We start from the raw sequence: 16,244 nt of genomic DNA, 5'->3' as shown, positions 1-16,244 counted from the left end.
TAAATACAAAGGTTATAAAATTTTAATATACTAGAGAAAACAGCAAGGAGCCAAGGTGAAAGATTTGGTAGGAATTCCATCAATACTCTGCCAATTGTGGGGCAAGGTAGACATGTTTTAAACCATATTTTATTCTTAAGGTCTTCACACTATGAAGGAAGAAATATTATGAAACTTGACTTTGTAATTTATTCGGAAGCAATAAAGAACTGGTCTCACTCTCAGGACAACTTCAGCCAAATCTTAAGGGCTACTAGTCACCCAAAGCCTGGCAACAGTACTTTTCTTCCTTGACCCAACAAGGCAGAGTGCCAGAGGGAAATAGCAAAGAGTAGCACTATATAAACAGGGCAAGTAGCATAAGAGCAGAGGCAAGTTATATAACCAAAATATATTTTAAAATATGTTTATAACTCGTAACAACCTTTGCCTTTGGTTGGTTTCTTGTTTGGAGTATCAGTTGAAACAGTTAATTCAATATTATCTGGATCGCCTCCTTCCTCTTCAATAGCCTACATTAGAAAGAGAAGTTAATATGCTACACAGTCTATCTAAACTTATTTTATAAAAACGAAATGAAAAAAAATTAGCAAACCTCAAGCCTCAAGACATTAGAATTGCCAGTCATTTCATAAACCAACTTCACAAAGGAGCAATTAAACTACACAAGTGAGAGAAACTTTCAGGAGGAAATATCATTAGGTAGAAAAATCACATGGAGCTTTACACTTTACCTAGTCGAGAAAATTAACTATCACATATTATCATACTGAACAAAACTCTAAATATTCTCAATTGCAGAAAAGTTGCTAGCTACGAAAGTAAAGAAAAGGAGCTTCCCTAATGTCTATAATGCAAACTTAGTTCTCCTCTAATGTAATTCCAACGCTCACTCAAACCAAAAAGATAATCAGGGAAGAAAAAGCAAATTACTGTGCTAATGCAAAAACTGAAAACCCAGCGGACAAACCTTTCTCTTACCCACCCATCAAATCCCACTACCAATTCCCCGCTAGTATGGGGAGAAAACGGTTGGGCACAATTAAACGGTAACTTTGCAGAAGTCACCAAAGTAACCAGTCCCTACGAGGCCAAGAAATGCACGCGCTCACCATCGCTGAAGACTGGGGACCGAGTGCCTCCCGGGTCTCCACGATCGCCCTTGGGAGGCCGCGCCGACCGGCCACAGCCCTCGGCAGCCTGGCGGGGACGTCCCGGGGGAGGCAGAGGCGCGCTCGGCTACGGCGGCCAGTCCCGGGCGGCTCGCGGGCCCCTGGCAGGCCCGGCCCGGCGCGCGGGGGCGGGGGTGCTGCGGGAGGGTCCTCACTCTCCCCGCGCGCGCGCGGGCGACGCCCGGGACCTCCCCACCGCACCGCACCGTGGGCCCCGGAGGCTGAGCGGCCAGGGGCTGCGGCGGTAGTGGGGGCTCTGAGGCGCGGCCTAAGCTCGCCTTCCCGGACCTCGCCGGGCCTCACCTGCTTGAGTCGGGAAACGAGCACGGTCTTGACTCCGGTGATATCCAGGTTCCGCCGTTTCAGCTCGGACTTGAGATCGATGACCCGCAGATCGGTGATCTTTTTACCTTCTGCCTGACCTGAGGCAGCCGAGGCTGCCACAGCACCGGTAGCGGCAGCCATTTTAGAAGAGCGGCGCGCTGCCAAGGCAGCGAGTGAACTGCAGGGCGGCGGCAGCGGCTCCAACTTCGACTCAGGCCTCGCCGGCCGCCGGCGCCGCGCAGCGCTGCGCACAATGAGCCGCAGGCCCCGCCCCCTGTTCGCCACCCCGGCGCAACCTGCAGCCGCCACCAGCACCCGGATGACAGGCGCGCGTGCGCACTAACGGGGTGGATAAGGGAAGGAGCTCAGCGCGCGCCGGGAAGCGGATCGCGGCCACCTGGGCGGTGCGACCCCTTACTAGGACTGGGAGATCGGGCGCGTTCAACCGCACCAACGTCTGCCGTGCCGCCGTTCCTCCGCCGCTTCGTTACACATTTTCTGGCAACGTCTCGAGTCTTGAGCAATAGCAGTGCGCCAGGCACTCTTGTCATAGATAGTTCGCGCGTTACTCAACCCGAACCAAGGGGCGTGTGCTTGCCCTAAACCTTTTCCAGGGGAATACTTTACCGGTTCTGCTGAATAATCGGGAAATGTGGCCGATTTTGCGCCACATTTGCCACGAAAACGTGCGCAAAAGAACTAGGTTCCCAGAGTTCCGTTCAAAGGCAGGAAAGAAACTCTAGGGTGGTTAATATAAAGAATATATAGGGCTGACCTGTGTGACAAGTCCCACTAGACGTCTCATGGGAAAACATGCCTTTTTTCCCCAAGGAGGTTTAGTTTATTCTAGGGCTGCCCATCTCACTGAAAACACAAAACAGGACACCTTCCCATCTGCACTGGCCTTAGTTGTCATCTCCAGAGGTCCTGACGACTCAACACAAAATTGATTACTGAAAAAGAAATTTGGTTTGTAAGTACTTGTTACCATTCTCGTATACCTTGTTCACTGTTTTCTCCCGTCATAATTTGGGCTTCCAGGAACAATGACCATCTTATGAGGGACTACGCTGTACAAGTAACTTTAGCCAATATGATTAATCATCAAATCAAAAGCATTTATGGATTAAAACTATTCTATAAACTCCATAAACAGAATATGGCGCTTAATTCTTGGCATTTCCTGGTTTTAAAAATTCAAATTGAAGTCTGGGTCGCTTTAGATTGCCTTTTCTCATTAGCAAATTAGAGCAAAAAGAAAAACTGGACATTATACAATAATACCTGTCAGGTAAGTATTTATGGTTTATATGACTTGCAATAACCCCTTAATCCTTCTGAACCCTGTCAGGAAAATCTCTGTAAGGCTTAGAAAGATTAAATGGTTTGTACATTTTCACATAGCTGGTATGTGGCTGAACTAATGCTGAAATCCGGTCTCCTGATTCAAAAATCCACCTCGGTCTCTATTACAAGTTGACCCACAGTCATAGAATATTAGAATTCAAAGGATCTTTAGGAATCTTTTGGCTCAATCCTCTCTCTCTCTTTTTAATAGATGAAGTTTTTTGGAGTTTAACCTAAGAACCCACAATTAATTACTGACGGAATTGGCTCTAAACCTCAGTTCTCATGCCAGTGTCTTTTCCACTCACCACATTGCTTTCACCTTCTGTGGACACTTGTAAAGGGGGGTTATATTTGTGGTTCAGTTGCTCAGTTGTGTTGTACTCTGGGACCCTATGCACTATAGCACACCCAGGCTTCGCTGGTCCTTCACTGTCTCCTGGAGTTTGCTCAAGCTCATGTGAGTTGATGATGCCGTCCAACCATCTCATTCTCTGTCACCCTCTTCTCATGTCCTCAGTCTTTCCCAGCATCAAGGTCTTTTCCAGTAAGTCTGCTCTTGGCATCAGGTGGCCAAAGTATTGGAGCTTCAGCTTCAGCATCCATCCTTCCAATGACTATTCCGGGTTGATTTCCTTTAGGATTGACTGGTTTGATCTCCTTGCAGTCCAAGGGACTCTTAAGAGTCTTCTCCAGCTCCATGGTTCAAAAGCATCAATTCTTTGGTGCTCAGCTTTCTTTATAGTCTAACTCCCACATTCATACATGACTACTGGAAAAACCATAGCTTTGACTAGACAGAATTTTGTCTGCAAAGTGCTGTCTCTGGTTTTTAATACACTCTCTAGGCTATATTAACCCAAAGATCATGTTATCTGTTGAATAAATGAGTTTTTGTCTTTTGAAAAATCTGACAGTGGAGTTATCTTAAAATGGAGACCTGTACTTTCTGATCTGAATCACTGGAGGACACATCACCTGCCAAACTGTCAAGAATGTTTAACTTCGTCATGAGAAAACAGACAAATCTAGCAGTAGAACATTGCACAAAATAACTGTTCTGGATTCTTAAAGCAGTGCAGTTGTCTGTTGGTATCAGTGGGGGACTGGCTCCAGGAACTCCTCAGATACTCAAATCTGCAGATGCTCAAATCCTTTATATAAAATGGTATCATGTTGGGCTTAGTCATGTCTGACTCTTTGCTACCCCATGGATTGTAGCCTGCCAGGGTCTTCTGTCCATGGGGATTCTCCAGGCAAGAATATTGGAGTGGGTCGCCATTCACTTCTCCAGAGGATCTTCCCAACCCAGGGATCAAACCCAGATCTCTCCCAGATTGCAAGCAGATTCTTTACTGTCTGAGCCACCAGGGAAGCCCAAGCATACTAGAGTGGGTAGCCTATCCCTTCACCGCAGGATCTTCCCAACCCAGGAACTGAACCCGTGTTGCCTGCATTTGAAGCGGATTCTTTACCATTTGAACTGTATTTGCCTATTTGCACTTTCTAGGTGACTCAGTGGTAAAGAATCTGCCTGCCAATGCAGGAGGAGCCGCAGGAGACGTCAGTTCGATTCCTGGGTGGGGAAGATCCCCGCAAGCAGGGAATGGCTATCCACCCCGTGTTCTTGCCTGGGAAATCCCATGGAAAGAGGAGCCTGGCAGGCTACAGTCCATGGGGCCGCAAAGAGTCGGACTCAACACACACACGTTTGCATATAACCTGTGCACATCCTCCTGCATCTCTTACATCATCTTTAGATTACTTATAATATCTTCTACAATGCAAATGATGTATACATAATTTTAACTACAATGTGAATGCTATATAAAGAGTTATCAGTACATGTAAAATTCAAGTTTTGCTTTTTTGGAAATTTCTGGAATTTGGGGGGGAATATTTTTGATCCAGCATCAGTTGAATCCATGGCTATGGAGTTTCTGACTGTATCGTGAAAGCAAAAATAGTAGGGCACTTCTTGAATAAAGATGGCTAAAGAAATATGGTAACTAAATTTTATCTATCACTGTTGTTTGGATCCTGGATCAAAGACTGAAAAAGCTGCTAAATGGACAACTGGGAAATTTGGTTTTGTGTTAGATTGTGTTATGGTATCAATGTTAAATATCTGGAGTGTTATATCATGGTTATTTTTTAGAATGTCCAAGTTCTTAGGAGATACTTGCTAAAGTTCTTAGAAGTGAAGTGTAGTTCTGTCTGCAATTTATTTTCAAATGGAAAAGGTTGGCGGGAATGCAGTGTGAGAGAGAAAAAGAGAACATACAAATGAGTTATAATAACTGTGGAGATGAATGTGACAAAATAAGGCAAAATTAACAATTAGGAAATCTAGATGCAGGGCATAAGCTTGTTCACTGTATACTGTTTATATTTTTTTGTAAGTTTGAAGTAATTAAAATTCAGTTGGGGGAAACCCATGTTGTTGATATTCAATCGTAAAGTCATGTCCAACTCTTTGTGACGCCATGGACTGCATGCAGCACACCAGGCTTCCCTGTCCTTCACTATCTCCAGGAGTTTGCTCAGATTCATATCCCATTGATTTGGTGATACTATCTAACTATCTCATCCTCTGTTGCCCCCTTCTCCTCCTTCCCTCAATCTTTCCCAGCATCAGGGTCCTTTTCAATGAATCCAGTCTTCACATCAGGTGGCCACAGTCTTGAAGCTTCAGCTTCAACATCACTCCTTCCAATAAATATTCAGGGTTGATTTCCTTTAGGATTGACTGGTTTGATCTCCTTGCTGTCCAAGAAGTACCACAATTCTCCAGTACCACAATTCAAAAGCATAAATTCGTTGGCACTCAGACTTTTAAGGCATAATCTTTTATTGATTATGTCTTTTTAAAGACATAATCATTAAAACACATCTAAAATTGCAAATGTAGCTAGGGGGATGAAAAAGAAACATACAGTGTTCTGAGAGCCTATAGTAGGAAAAGTTAACCCTTGTAGGGATGATAGAATGATCCTTATATTATGAAAGAGAAACCTGAGGTTCAAAAATGTTAATAAGGGACTTCTCTGTTGGTCCAGTGGTTAAAACTCCAGCTTCCAATGCAGTGGGCCTGGGTTTGATCCTGGTCAGGGAATTAAGATCCCACGTACTGCACAGTCAAAAAATTTTTTTTAATTTAAAGAAAAATGTCAATAAGTAGTCTAAAACAAAGAGTTAGTAAATAGAAAATCTAGGATGATTCCAAACCTATTGCAATTTTTTCTATAACATCTTGTTTTCCATCCAAGTTTATTTGCATTCCCTGAAAAGAGTTTTTTTTCCTTCCTCTTAATGCTAAGCCTCAATTTATACTATTCAATCTTTTTTATTTTTGAGCCATCTTACTCTCTGTTTACCATCTTCCTGTCCAAAGTCAATTGTTCCTTACTCCTACTTTCAAGTATGCCTTTGTGGTGGTAGTTTAGTTGCTAAGTCATGCCCAAGTCTTCTCGACCCCATGGACAGTCTCCTACCAGGCTCCTCTTGGGATTTCCCAGGCCAAGAATACTGGAGTGGGTTGCCATTTCCTTCTCCAGGGCATCTCCCAACCCAGGGATTGAACCTGGGTCTACTGCATTGCAGGCAGATTCTTCACAAGCTGAGCTACCAGGGAAGTCCTCACGTAGGCCTTAAAACCTTTTATATCATGACATATCCTTGCTTGACCTCCATATTTACTGTTGGCAATAGTTGTATCATTGTATCCTTCTCCTAATGGAGCTCTTCAGGTAATGACAGAGGAGGTAACTCAGATAAGTGTCCCCTCTGAAAATAACAAAAATGCTTGTTCCATACAAATACATAGTTTCAGTTCAGTTCAGTTGCTTAATCATGTCCGACTCTTTGCGACCCCATGAATCACAGCCTCCAGGCCTCCCTGTCCATCACCAACTCCCGGAGTTCACTCAGATTCACGTCCATCGAGTCAGTGATGCCATCCAGCCATCTCATCCTCTGTCGTCCCCTTCTCCTCCTGCCCCAATCCCTCCCAGTATCAGGGTCTTTTCCAATGAGTCAACTCTTCTCTTGAGGTGGCCAAAGTATTGGAGTTTCAGCTTTAGCGTCAGTCCTTCCAATGAAAACCCAGGACTGATCTCCTTTAGGATGGACTGGTTGAATCACCTTGCAGTCCAAGGGACTCTCAAGAGTCTTCTCCAACACCACACTTCAAAAGCATCAATTCTTCGGCGCTCAGCCTTCTTCACAGTCCAACTCTCACATCCATACATGACCACAGGAAAAACCATAGCCTTGACTAGACGAACCTTTGTTGGCAAAGTAATGTCTCTGCTTTTGGAACACGCTATCTAGGTTGGTCATAACTTTCCTTCCAAGGAGTAAGCGTCTTTTAATTTCATGGCTGCAGTCACCATCTGCAGTGATTTTGGAGCCCCCCAAAATAAAGTCTGACACTGTTTCCACTGTTTCCCCATCTATTTCACATGAAGTGATGGGACCAGATGCCATGATCTTCGTTTTATGAATGTTGAGCTTGAAGCCAACTTTTTCACTCTCCACTTTCACTTTCATCAAGAGGCTTTTGAGTTCCTCTTCACTTTCTGCCATAAGGGTGGTATCATCTGCATATCTGAGGTTATTGATATTTCTCTGGCAATCTTGATTCCAGCTTGTGCTTCTTCCAGTCCAACGTTTCTCATGATGTACTCTGCATATAAGTAAAATAAGCAGGGTGATGATATACAGCCTTGACGTACTCCTTTTCCTATTTGGAACCAGTCTGTTGTTCCATGTCCAGTTCTAACTTGCTTCCTGACCTGCATACAGATTTCTCAAGAGGCAGGTCAGGTAGTCTGGTATTTCCATCTCTTTCAGAATTTTCCACAGTTTATTGTGATCCACACAGTCAAAAGCTTTGGCATAGTCAATAAAGCAGAAATAGATGTTTTTCTGGAATTCTCTTGCTTTTTCAATCATCCAGAGGTGTTGGCAATTTGGTCTCTGGTTCCTCTGCCTTTTCTAAAACCAGCTTGAACATCTGGAAGTTCACGGTTCACATATTGCTGAAGCCTGGCTTGGAGAATTTTGAGCATTACTTTACTAGCGTGTGAGATGAGTGCAATTGTGCGGTAGTTTGAGCATTCTTTGGCATTGCCTTTCTTTGGGATTGGAATGAAAACTGACCTTTTCCAGTCCTGTGGCCACTGCTGAGTTTTCCAAATTTGCTGACATATTGAGTGCAGCACTTTCACAGCATCATCTTTCAAGATTGGAAATAGCTCAACTGGAATTCCATCACCTCCACTAACTTTGTTCGTAGTGATGCTTTCTAAGGCCCACTTGACTTCACATTCCAGAATGTCTGGCTCTAGGTGAGTGATCACACCATCGTGACTGTCTGGGTCATGAAGATCTTTTTTGTACAGTTCTTCTGTGTATTCTTGCCACCTCTTCTTAATATCTTCTGCTTCTGTTAGATCCATACCATTTCTGTCCTTTATTGAGCCCATCTTTTCATGAAATGTTCCCTTGTATCTCTAATTATCTTGAAGAGATCTCTAGTCTTTCCCATTGTATTGTTTTCCTCTATTTCTTTGCATTGATCGCCGAGGAAGGCTTTCTTATCTCTTCTTGCTATTCTTTGGAACTCTGCATTCAGATGCTTATATCTTTCCTTTTCTCCTTTGCTTTTCCCTTCTCTTCTTTTCACAGCTATTTGTAAGCCCTCCTCAGACAGCCATTTTGCTTTTTTTGCGTTTTTTTTCCATGAGGATGGTCTTGATCTCTGTCTCCGGTACAATGTCACGAACCTCGGTCCATGGTTCATCAGGCACTCTATCAGATCTGCTGCTGCTGCTGCTAAATCGTTTCAGTCGTGTCCGACTCTGTGGGACCCCATAGGTGGTAGCCCACCAGGCTTCCCCGTGCCTGGGATTCTCCAGGCAAGAACACTGGAGTGGGTTGCCATTTCCTTCTCCAGTGCATGAAAGTGAAAAGTGAAAGTGAAGTTGCTCAGTCGTGTCCGAATCTAGCGACCCCATGGACTGCAGCCTACCAGGCTTCTCCGTCCATGGGATTTTCTAGGCAAAAGTACTGGAGTGGGGTGCCATTGCCTTCTCCTATCAGATCTAGTCCCTTGCAAAATATAAATAGTTCAAACAAAAACAAATGTTTGTATTTGTTACAAACAAATACATAGTTCAAATCTTCTATGTCCTTACTGATTTTCTGTCTGCCTGTTATATTAATTACTGTGAGAGGTGGGTTAAGATTTTCCCAAGAATGTGGATTTGTTGATTTTCTTTGTAGAGCTGTCAAAGGTTACTTTATATATTTTAAAGCTTTGGTTTTGGTGCATACAAAAGTACAGTTGTTAAATCTCAGTCATTGTTAAGTGAGCCTTTTTTCTTTAATGGATTTTTTCCCCCTTTGATACGGTACTAGCTGTCTCTTGGCTAGTGTTTACAAAGTTTTACCTTCAGCCTTTATTGTGTGTTTCTTAAATGTGCTTTTCTAACTAACATACAGTTGGCTTTGTTTATTTAATCTAGGCTGAGAACCATTTATTTTACCTGAAATATTTAATACAGTAATAGTTAATGTAATCACTCTTAAATTTGGATGTATGTCAGGGTTTTCCAGAGAAACAGAACTATTATCCAGTGTGTGTGTGTGTGTGCACGCACACTTGGCTTCTACGATTATGGAGGCTGAGAAATCTCAAGATCTGGTATCAGCAATCTGGACATATGTCTTCATATGTGTTTTTTAGAAATATATCCTACTTGGTCTTTGTTGAACTTCCTAAATCTATAGATCAAGAAGACATCCTGACTTTACACCCAGGAAAGCCAATGACATAAATGAAAGCCTGAGAACCAGTGGAGCCAGAGGTATAAATCCAAGTTCACATGCAGAAGACTGATATCCCAACTCAAAACAGGCAGGCTTGATCTGAGGGTTAGTGCTCAGATCTGTCTCTCCTCAAAGATACTATTAGAAGAATATTATTATGACCTTGGATTAAGAAAAAAATTATAATGACACAAAAAGACTAGCTACAAAAGAAAAGATTGATATATTTGACTACACTAAAATTAAGAATTTTGCTCATCAGAAGATACTATTGAGAGAGTCAGAATTTGTACAGGGTTCCCACATACCCTTCATCCAGTTTCTCCAAATGGTTTCCTCGTACGCAACTACAACACAGTATCAGAATCAGGAAATGTATATTGCTATGATGCATGTGTATAATCTATGGCATTTTGTCATACACAAGTTCATGCAACCACTGCTACCATCAAGATACAGAAGTGTTCCATCACCACAGACGTCTCCCTTGTGCTCCTACTTTAGTAGCGCAGCTCCTCCTCTCCCCCACCCCCACCAACCCTAATCCTTGGCAACCACTTACCTATTCTTCCTTTTTATAATTTATTTGAAGGATGTACAGAAGTGGAATCACTGAAATGGTCTTTTTTTTTTTTTTTTCACTCAGCATAAGTCCCTTGAGATCCAAGATGTTACATGTACTAATAATTTTTAGGAGGTACCAAAGTTTGTTACTAACTCACTTATTGAAAAAAAGACTTTGGTTAATTTTGGCCTTTCACTATCACAAATTAGCTGCATTTTACACTTCTGTAAAAATTTGCATGTGGGCTCAAGTCATTTCTCTCAGACAAAGGCGTGAGCATGTGAATGCTGTGTCAAAAACAAACAGTTAATATCTCTAATTTAAAAAGAACTTCCAAAAGTAGAGAAGAAAAAGTTATACAGTATGTATGTTTCAATTTTTAGTAAACAGCCACACTTTTATAGTGTGGCTATACGATTTTATAGTCCCATTAGCAATTTCTGAGACATCCAAGCAGTATGCATATAAGTCCTCTTTCAGATATATGACTTTCAAATATTTTCTCTTATTCGCTATCTTGTACTATTTTTTTTTTTCAAAGAACAGGACTTTTAAGCTTTGAGGACCAGTCTATCATTCCTTTCACGATTAATGCTTTTTGCATTGTGTCTAAAAATAGTTGCCTACCCAAGGATGTAAAGATTTTTATCTGATGTTTTCTTTTGAAGGTACTATAGTTTTAATTCTTAAGCTTCTGATCCCTTTTAAGTTAATTTTTGTATATGTTGTGAAATAATAGTCAACATTCATTTTATTACATGAATGACAGCATTGAATGACCTTGGCACATTGTGGAAAACCCACTGAACATATATGTTTTGAACTATTACTGAACTCTCTGGGTGTTCCATTGAGCTATGTGTCTATCCTTAAAAGACTGCCACATTGTCTTGATTATTGTAACCTTATCATAATAAGGTCCTTTACAGCAAATTAATCCATAGATTCAACCCAGTTTCAACTAAAATCCCATGCTTTTTGGATACAAATTGGAACACTGATTCTCAAATGTATATGGAAATGTAAAGGACCTTGAATAGCAAAACAGTTTTTCAAAGGGAACAAATCTGGGTACTCAATTCCAAGGCTTATTATAGTAATTTTTTAAGGAGTTAGGCAAGGATTTCACTGTGGTGTCGATCTCCTCAGCTTCTTTCTCTTCATGAAATTCACCATGATAATCATTACAGGTATGTTATTAAGAACGCTGCTTACTCTCATACAGGGTTCCTTTAATATTATCTCTTAATAATAATATTTGTTTCTAGTTTCAACATAAGGAAGATTCCTGATTCTTCTGACCTATATTACCTTGTTGATACTTGTGAATCTTGTAGCTGATTGCATTTCCCTATTGCCTTTGGCTGAAAGGAATCTAAAGCTAGATTTGTGGCTCTTGTCTAGAATTTGTCCAATATTCTATGGTATGTATTTCTGTATCACAACTATCTCTGGGTAAATTTTCCTATCATTTATTTTTCATTGGTTCTCTACAGTCTAATTCTATTTAGGTTTCTACCCTGATATTCCATGTGTTCATGTAAACTCTTGCAAATACTACTAGAGAATAGGACTGGGAATGTTTAAACATGTAGGTAAATGTAATAAAATATGGTTCATTTAAAGTGGCACTTAGGGCTTCCCTGGTGGCTCAGTGATAATGAATCTGCCTGCCAGTGCAGGAGACACAGGTTCAATCGCTAACCTGGGAGGATCCCACATGTCACGGAACAACTAATCCCTGGGCTAAAACTATTGAGCACTCTGCCCTGGAGCCCACGTGCCACAACTACTGAGTCCATGTGCTGCAGCTACTGAAGCCTGTGTGCCCTAGAGCCTGTGCTCCACAATGGGACAGCCACAGTGAGAAGCCTGGGCACCCAAACTGGAGAGTAGCTCTGCTCACACTATTCAGAGAAAGTCCATGAGCAACGAAGACCCAGGACAGCCAAAAATAAATAATTATTTTAAAAATATAAATAAAATGGCACTTATGGCAAAGAATTAGTGTGTATTTCACATTGAGAATTCAGTTTCAAACTTTTAGATTGCATCACTATCTCATTGTTAAGTTTTGTTGCATAAACCGAAGGTGAAGCAGTGGAAAATATTTTTAACGTGAATCATCTTGTCTTTGTGTACTGCTTAACACTTAATATTGACCACGGTCAAGTAATTTAAATTTTCTCAGCCATAATTATCTCATTTATAATGTGAATGAAGTTGACTTAATGATCAGTTCGAGGACATGGTACCTCTTAGATGAAAAAACAGATTATTCAGTTCAGTCGCTCAGTCGTGTCTGACTGTTTGGGACCCCATGAATCACAGTACGCCAGGCCTCCCTGTCCATCACCAACTCCCAGAGTTCACTCAGATTCACGTCCATCGAGTCAGTGATGCCATCCAGCCATCGCATCCTCTGTCGTCCCCTTCTCCTCCTGCCCCCAACCCTCCCAGCATCAGAGTCTTTTCCAATGAGTCAACACTTCACATGAGGTGGCCAAAGTACTGGAGTTTCAGCTTAGCATCATTCCTTCCAAAGATATCCCAGGGCTGATCTCCTTCAGAATGGACTGGTTGGATCTCTTTGCAGTCCAAGGGACTCTCAAGAGTCTTCTCCAACACCACAGTTCAAAAGCATCAATTCTTTGGCGCTCAGCCTTCTTCAGAGTCCAAATTTCACATCCATATATGACCACTGGAAAAACCATAGCCTTGACTAGACGGACCTTTGTTGGCAAAGTAATGTCTCTGCTTTTGAATATGCTATCTAGGTTGGACATAACTTTCCTTCCAAGGAGTAAGCGTCTTTTAATTTCATGGCTGCAGTCACCATCTGCAGTGATTTTGGAGCCCAAAAAAATAAAGTCTGACACTGTTTCCACTGTTTCCCCATCTATTTCCTATGAAGTGATGGGACCAGATGCCATGATCTTCGTTTTATGAATGTTGATCTTCAAGCCAACTTTTTCACTCTCCACTTTCACTTTCATCAAGAGGCTTTTGAGTTCCTCTTCACTTTCTAACATAACGGTGGTGTCATCTGCATATCTGAGGTTATTGATATTTCTCCCGGCAATCTTGATTCCAGCTTGTGTTTCTTCCAGTCCAGCGTTTCTCATGATGTACTCTGCATATAAGTTAAATAAACAGGGTGACAATATACAGCCTTGACGTACTCCTTTTCCTATTTGGAAGCAGTCTGTTGTTCCATGTCCAGTTCTAACTGTTGCTTCCTGACCTGCATACAAATTTCTCAAGAGGCAGATCAGGTGGTCTGGTATTTCCATCTCTTTCAGAACTTTCCACAGCTTATTGTGATCCACCCAGTCAAAGGCTTCGGCATAGTCAATAAAGCAGAAGTAGATGTTTTTCTGGAACTCTCTTGCTTTTTCCATGATCCAGTGGATGTTGGCAATTTGATCTCTGGTTCCTCTACCTTTTCTAAAACCAGCTTGAACATCAGGAAGTTCACGGTTCACATATTGCTGAAGCTTGGCTTGGAGAATTTTGAGCATTACTTTACTAGCGTGTGAGATGAGTGCAATTGTGTGGTAGTTTGAGCATTCTTTGGCATGGCCTTTCTTTGGGATTGGAATGAAAACTGACCTTTTCCAGTCCTGTGGCCACTGCTGAGTTTTCCAAATTTGCTGGCATATTGAGTGTAGCACTTGCACAGCATTATCTTTCAGGATTTAGAATAGCTCAACTGGAATTCTATCACCTCCACTAGCTTTGTTCATAGTGATGCTTTCTAAGGCCCACTTGACTTCACATTCCAGGATGTCTGGCTCTGGGTCAGTGATCACACCATCGTGATTATCTGGGTTGTGAAGCTCTTTTTTGTACAGTTCTTCTGTGTATTCTTGCCACGTCTTCTTGATATCTTCTGCTTCTGTTAGGTCCCTACCATTTCTGTCCTTTATCGAGCCCATCTTTGCATGAAATGTTCCCTTGGTATCTCTAATTTTCTTGAAGAGATCTCTAGTCTTTCCCATTCTGTTGTTTTCCTCTATTTCTTTGCATCGATCGCTGAGGAAGGCTTTCTTATCTCTTCTTGCTATTCTTCGGAACTCTGCATTCAGATGCTTATTATCTTTCCTTTTCTCCTTGGCTTTTCGCTTCTCTTCACAGCTATTTGTAAGGTCTTCCCAGACAGCCATTTTGCTTTTTTGCATTTCTTTTCCATGGAGATGGTCTTGATCCCTGTCTCCTGTACAATGTCACGAACCTCATTCCATAGTTCATCAGGCACTCTATCAGATCTAGGCCTTTAAATCTATTTCTCACTTCCACTGTATAATCATAAGGGATTTGATTTAGGTCATACCTGACTGGTCTAGCGGTTTTCCCTACTTTCTTCAATTTCAGTCTGAATTTGGCAATAAGGAGTTCATGATCTGAGCCACAGTCAGCTCCTGATCTTGTTTTTGCTGACTGTATCTAGCTTCTCCATCTTTGGCTGCAAAGAATATAATCAATCTGATTTCGTTGTTGACCATCTGGTGATGTCCATGTGTAGAGTCTTCTCTTGTTTTGTTGGAAGAGGGTGTTTGTTATGACCAGTGCATTTTCTTGGCAAAACTCTATTAGTCTTTGCCCTGCTTCATTCTGTATTCCAAGGCCAAATTTGCCTGTTACTCCAGGTGTTTCTTGACTTCCCACTTTTGCATTCCAGTCTCCTATAATGAAAAGGACATCTTTTTTGGGTGTTAGTTCTAAAAGGTCTTGTAGGTCTTCATAGAACCATTCAACTTCAGCTTCTTCAGTGGTACTGGTTGGGGCATAGACTTGGATTACTGTGATATTGAATGGTTGCCTTGGAAACAGAGATCATTCTGTTGTTTTTGAGATTGCATTCAAGTACTGCATTTCGGACTCCTTTGTTCTAGAATATTGGAAAGCTATCTGATCTCTGTAGGGTTTACTTTACTCTGGTGGAAAATAAGATGACTGAACTAGATGATCCTTAAGACCCTTTACAACTCTTTTTTTTTTTAAGTTTATTTTTGTGCTGAATCTTTGTTGCTGCTCCGGCTTTTTCTAGTTACAGAGAGCAGGGGCTACCCTCTAGTCACAGTATGCGGGCTTCTCATTGTGGTTGTTTCTCTTGTTCTGGAGCTCTGGCTATGTGAGCTCCAGTAGTTGTGATGCACAGGCTTAGTTGCCCTGCAGCATGTGGGATCCTCCCCAACCAGAGATCAAACCGGAGTCCTCTGCTTTGCAAGGTGGATTCCCAACCACTGGACCACCAGGAAGCCCCCCTTTACAACTCTTAATTGAATTATTCAACAAATATTTATACAAAACTGAGTAAAACAAAGGACTTAGCCTTTAGAAGGTCACAGTACGTTTAGAGGGTAAATGGATTATTAAATTATTAAATAATAATTTATTATTAAATTAATGAAATTATTAAATTAAATTATCCCCCTCTAGTAGGGGATAGAAACATAATTTCACTGAGACAGAAAGGGAATTATGGGCTCTAATTGCAAAGGCAGAGGGAAATTCAGCCTGTGATAGTGACTTTCTTTGTTCCTTATTTTAGGGGGAAAGTCATTAGTGTTTCACTATTAAGGATGATATTAGCTGTAGGTGTTTTATAGATTTTTTTTCTAGATTGAGGAAGGTTTTCCCCAACCATTTTTCATTTGCTGTGAATTATCATGAGTGGATGTTGAATTTTGTCGATTTTTTTCTGGATCATTTGAAATAATCATCTAGTTTTTCTTTCATAGTGTGAAAATATGGTGAATTACATTGACTGATTTTTGTATTATTATATAAACCATGCATTCTTGTGATTAAGCCATGATATAGTATCCATGTTTGTGTATCACCAAATTTGATTTACTAAAATTTTGTTAAGGATTTTTGCACCTATGTTCATGAGGGATATTGTTCTAAATTTCCTTTTAATATGTTTGGTGTTGATTTAGGGCAATGCTGGCCCCATAGAATGAGTTGAGTTACATTCAATCACCTATTTTCTTTTT

At 41.4% G+C, this 16,244-nt stretch overlaps 1 protein-coding gene across 4 annotated transcripts in view; it reads right to left on the bottom strand.

The window, feature by feature from the left end:
- SLTM (SAFB like transcription modulator) overlaps positions 1 to 1,723 on the bottom strand; it is a 43,902-nt gene extending 42,179 nt beyond the window's left edge. For 3 of the 4 annotated variants that reach the window (XM_070796661.1, XM_070796659.1, XM_070796662.1), the window contains exons 1-2: positions 1,476 to 1,722; positions 425 to 512 (exon numbers count right to left, since the gene is read on the bottom strand). In XM_070796661.1, coding sequence (XP_070652762.1) covers positions 425 to 512; positions 1,476 to 1,637 — 250 coding nt within the window. In that variant the 5' untranslated portion in view covers positions 1,638 to 1,722. Of the gene's footprint in view, positions 1 to 424; positions 513 to 1,475 lie in introns of all 4 variants that reach the window. The other variant, XM_070796658.1, reaches the window with a different exon arrangement.
- Positions 1,724 to 16,244: the final 14,521 nt, after the last annotated feature.

This window comes from Bos indicus, chromosome 10 (assembly GCF_029378745.1).
Source record: "Bos indicus isolate NIAB-ARS_2022 breed Sahiwal x Tharparkar chromosome 10, NIAB-ARS_B.indTharparkar_mat_pri_1.0, whole genome shotgun sequence".
NCBI classification, from domain to species: domain Eukaryota; kingdom Metazoa; phylum Chordata; class Mammalia; order Artiodactyla; family Bovidae; genus Bos; species Bos indicus.
The sequence above is the reverse complement of the archived record's forward strand: the minus strand, read 5'-3'. Positions and strand labels throughout refer to the sequence as shown.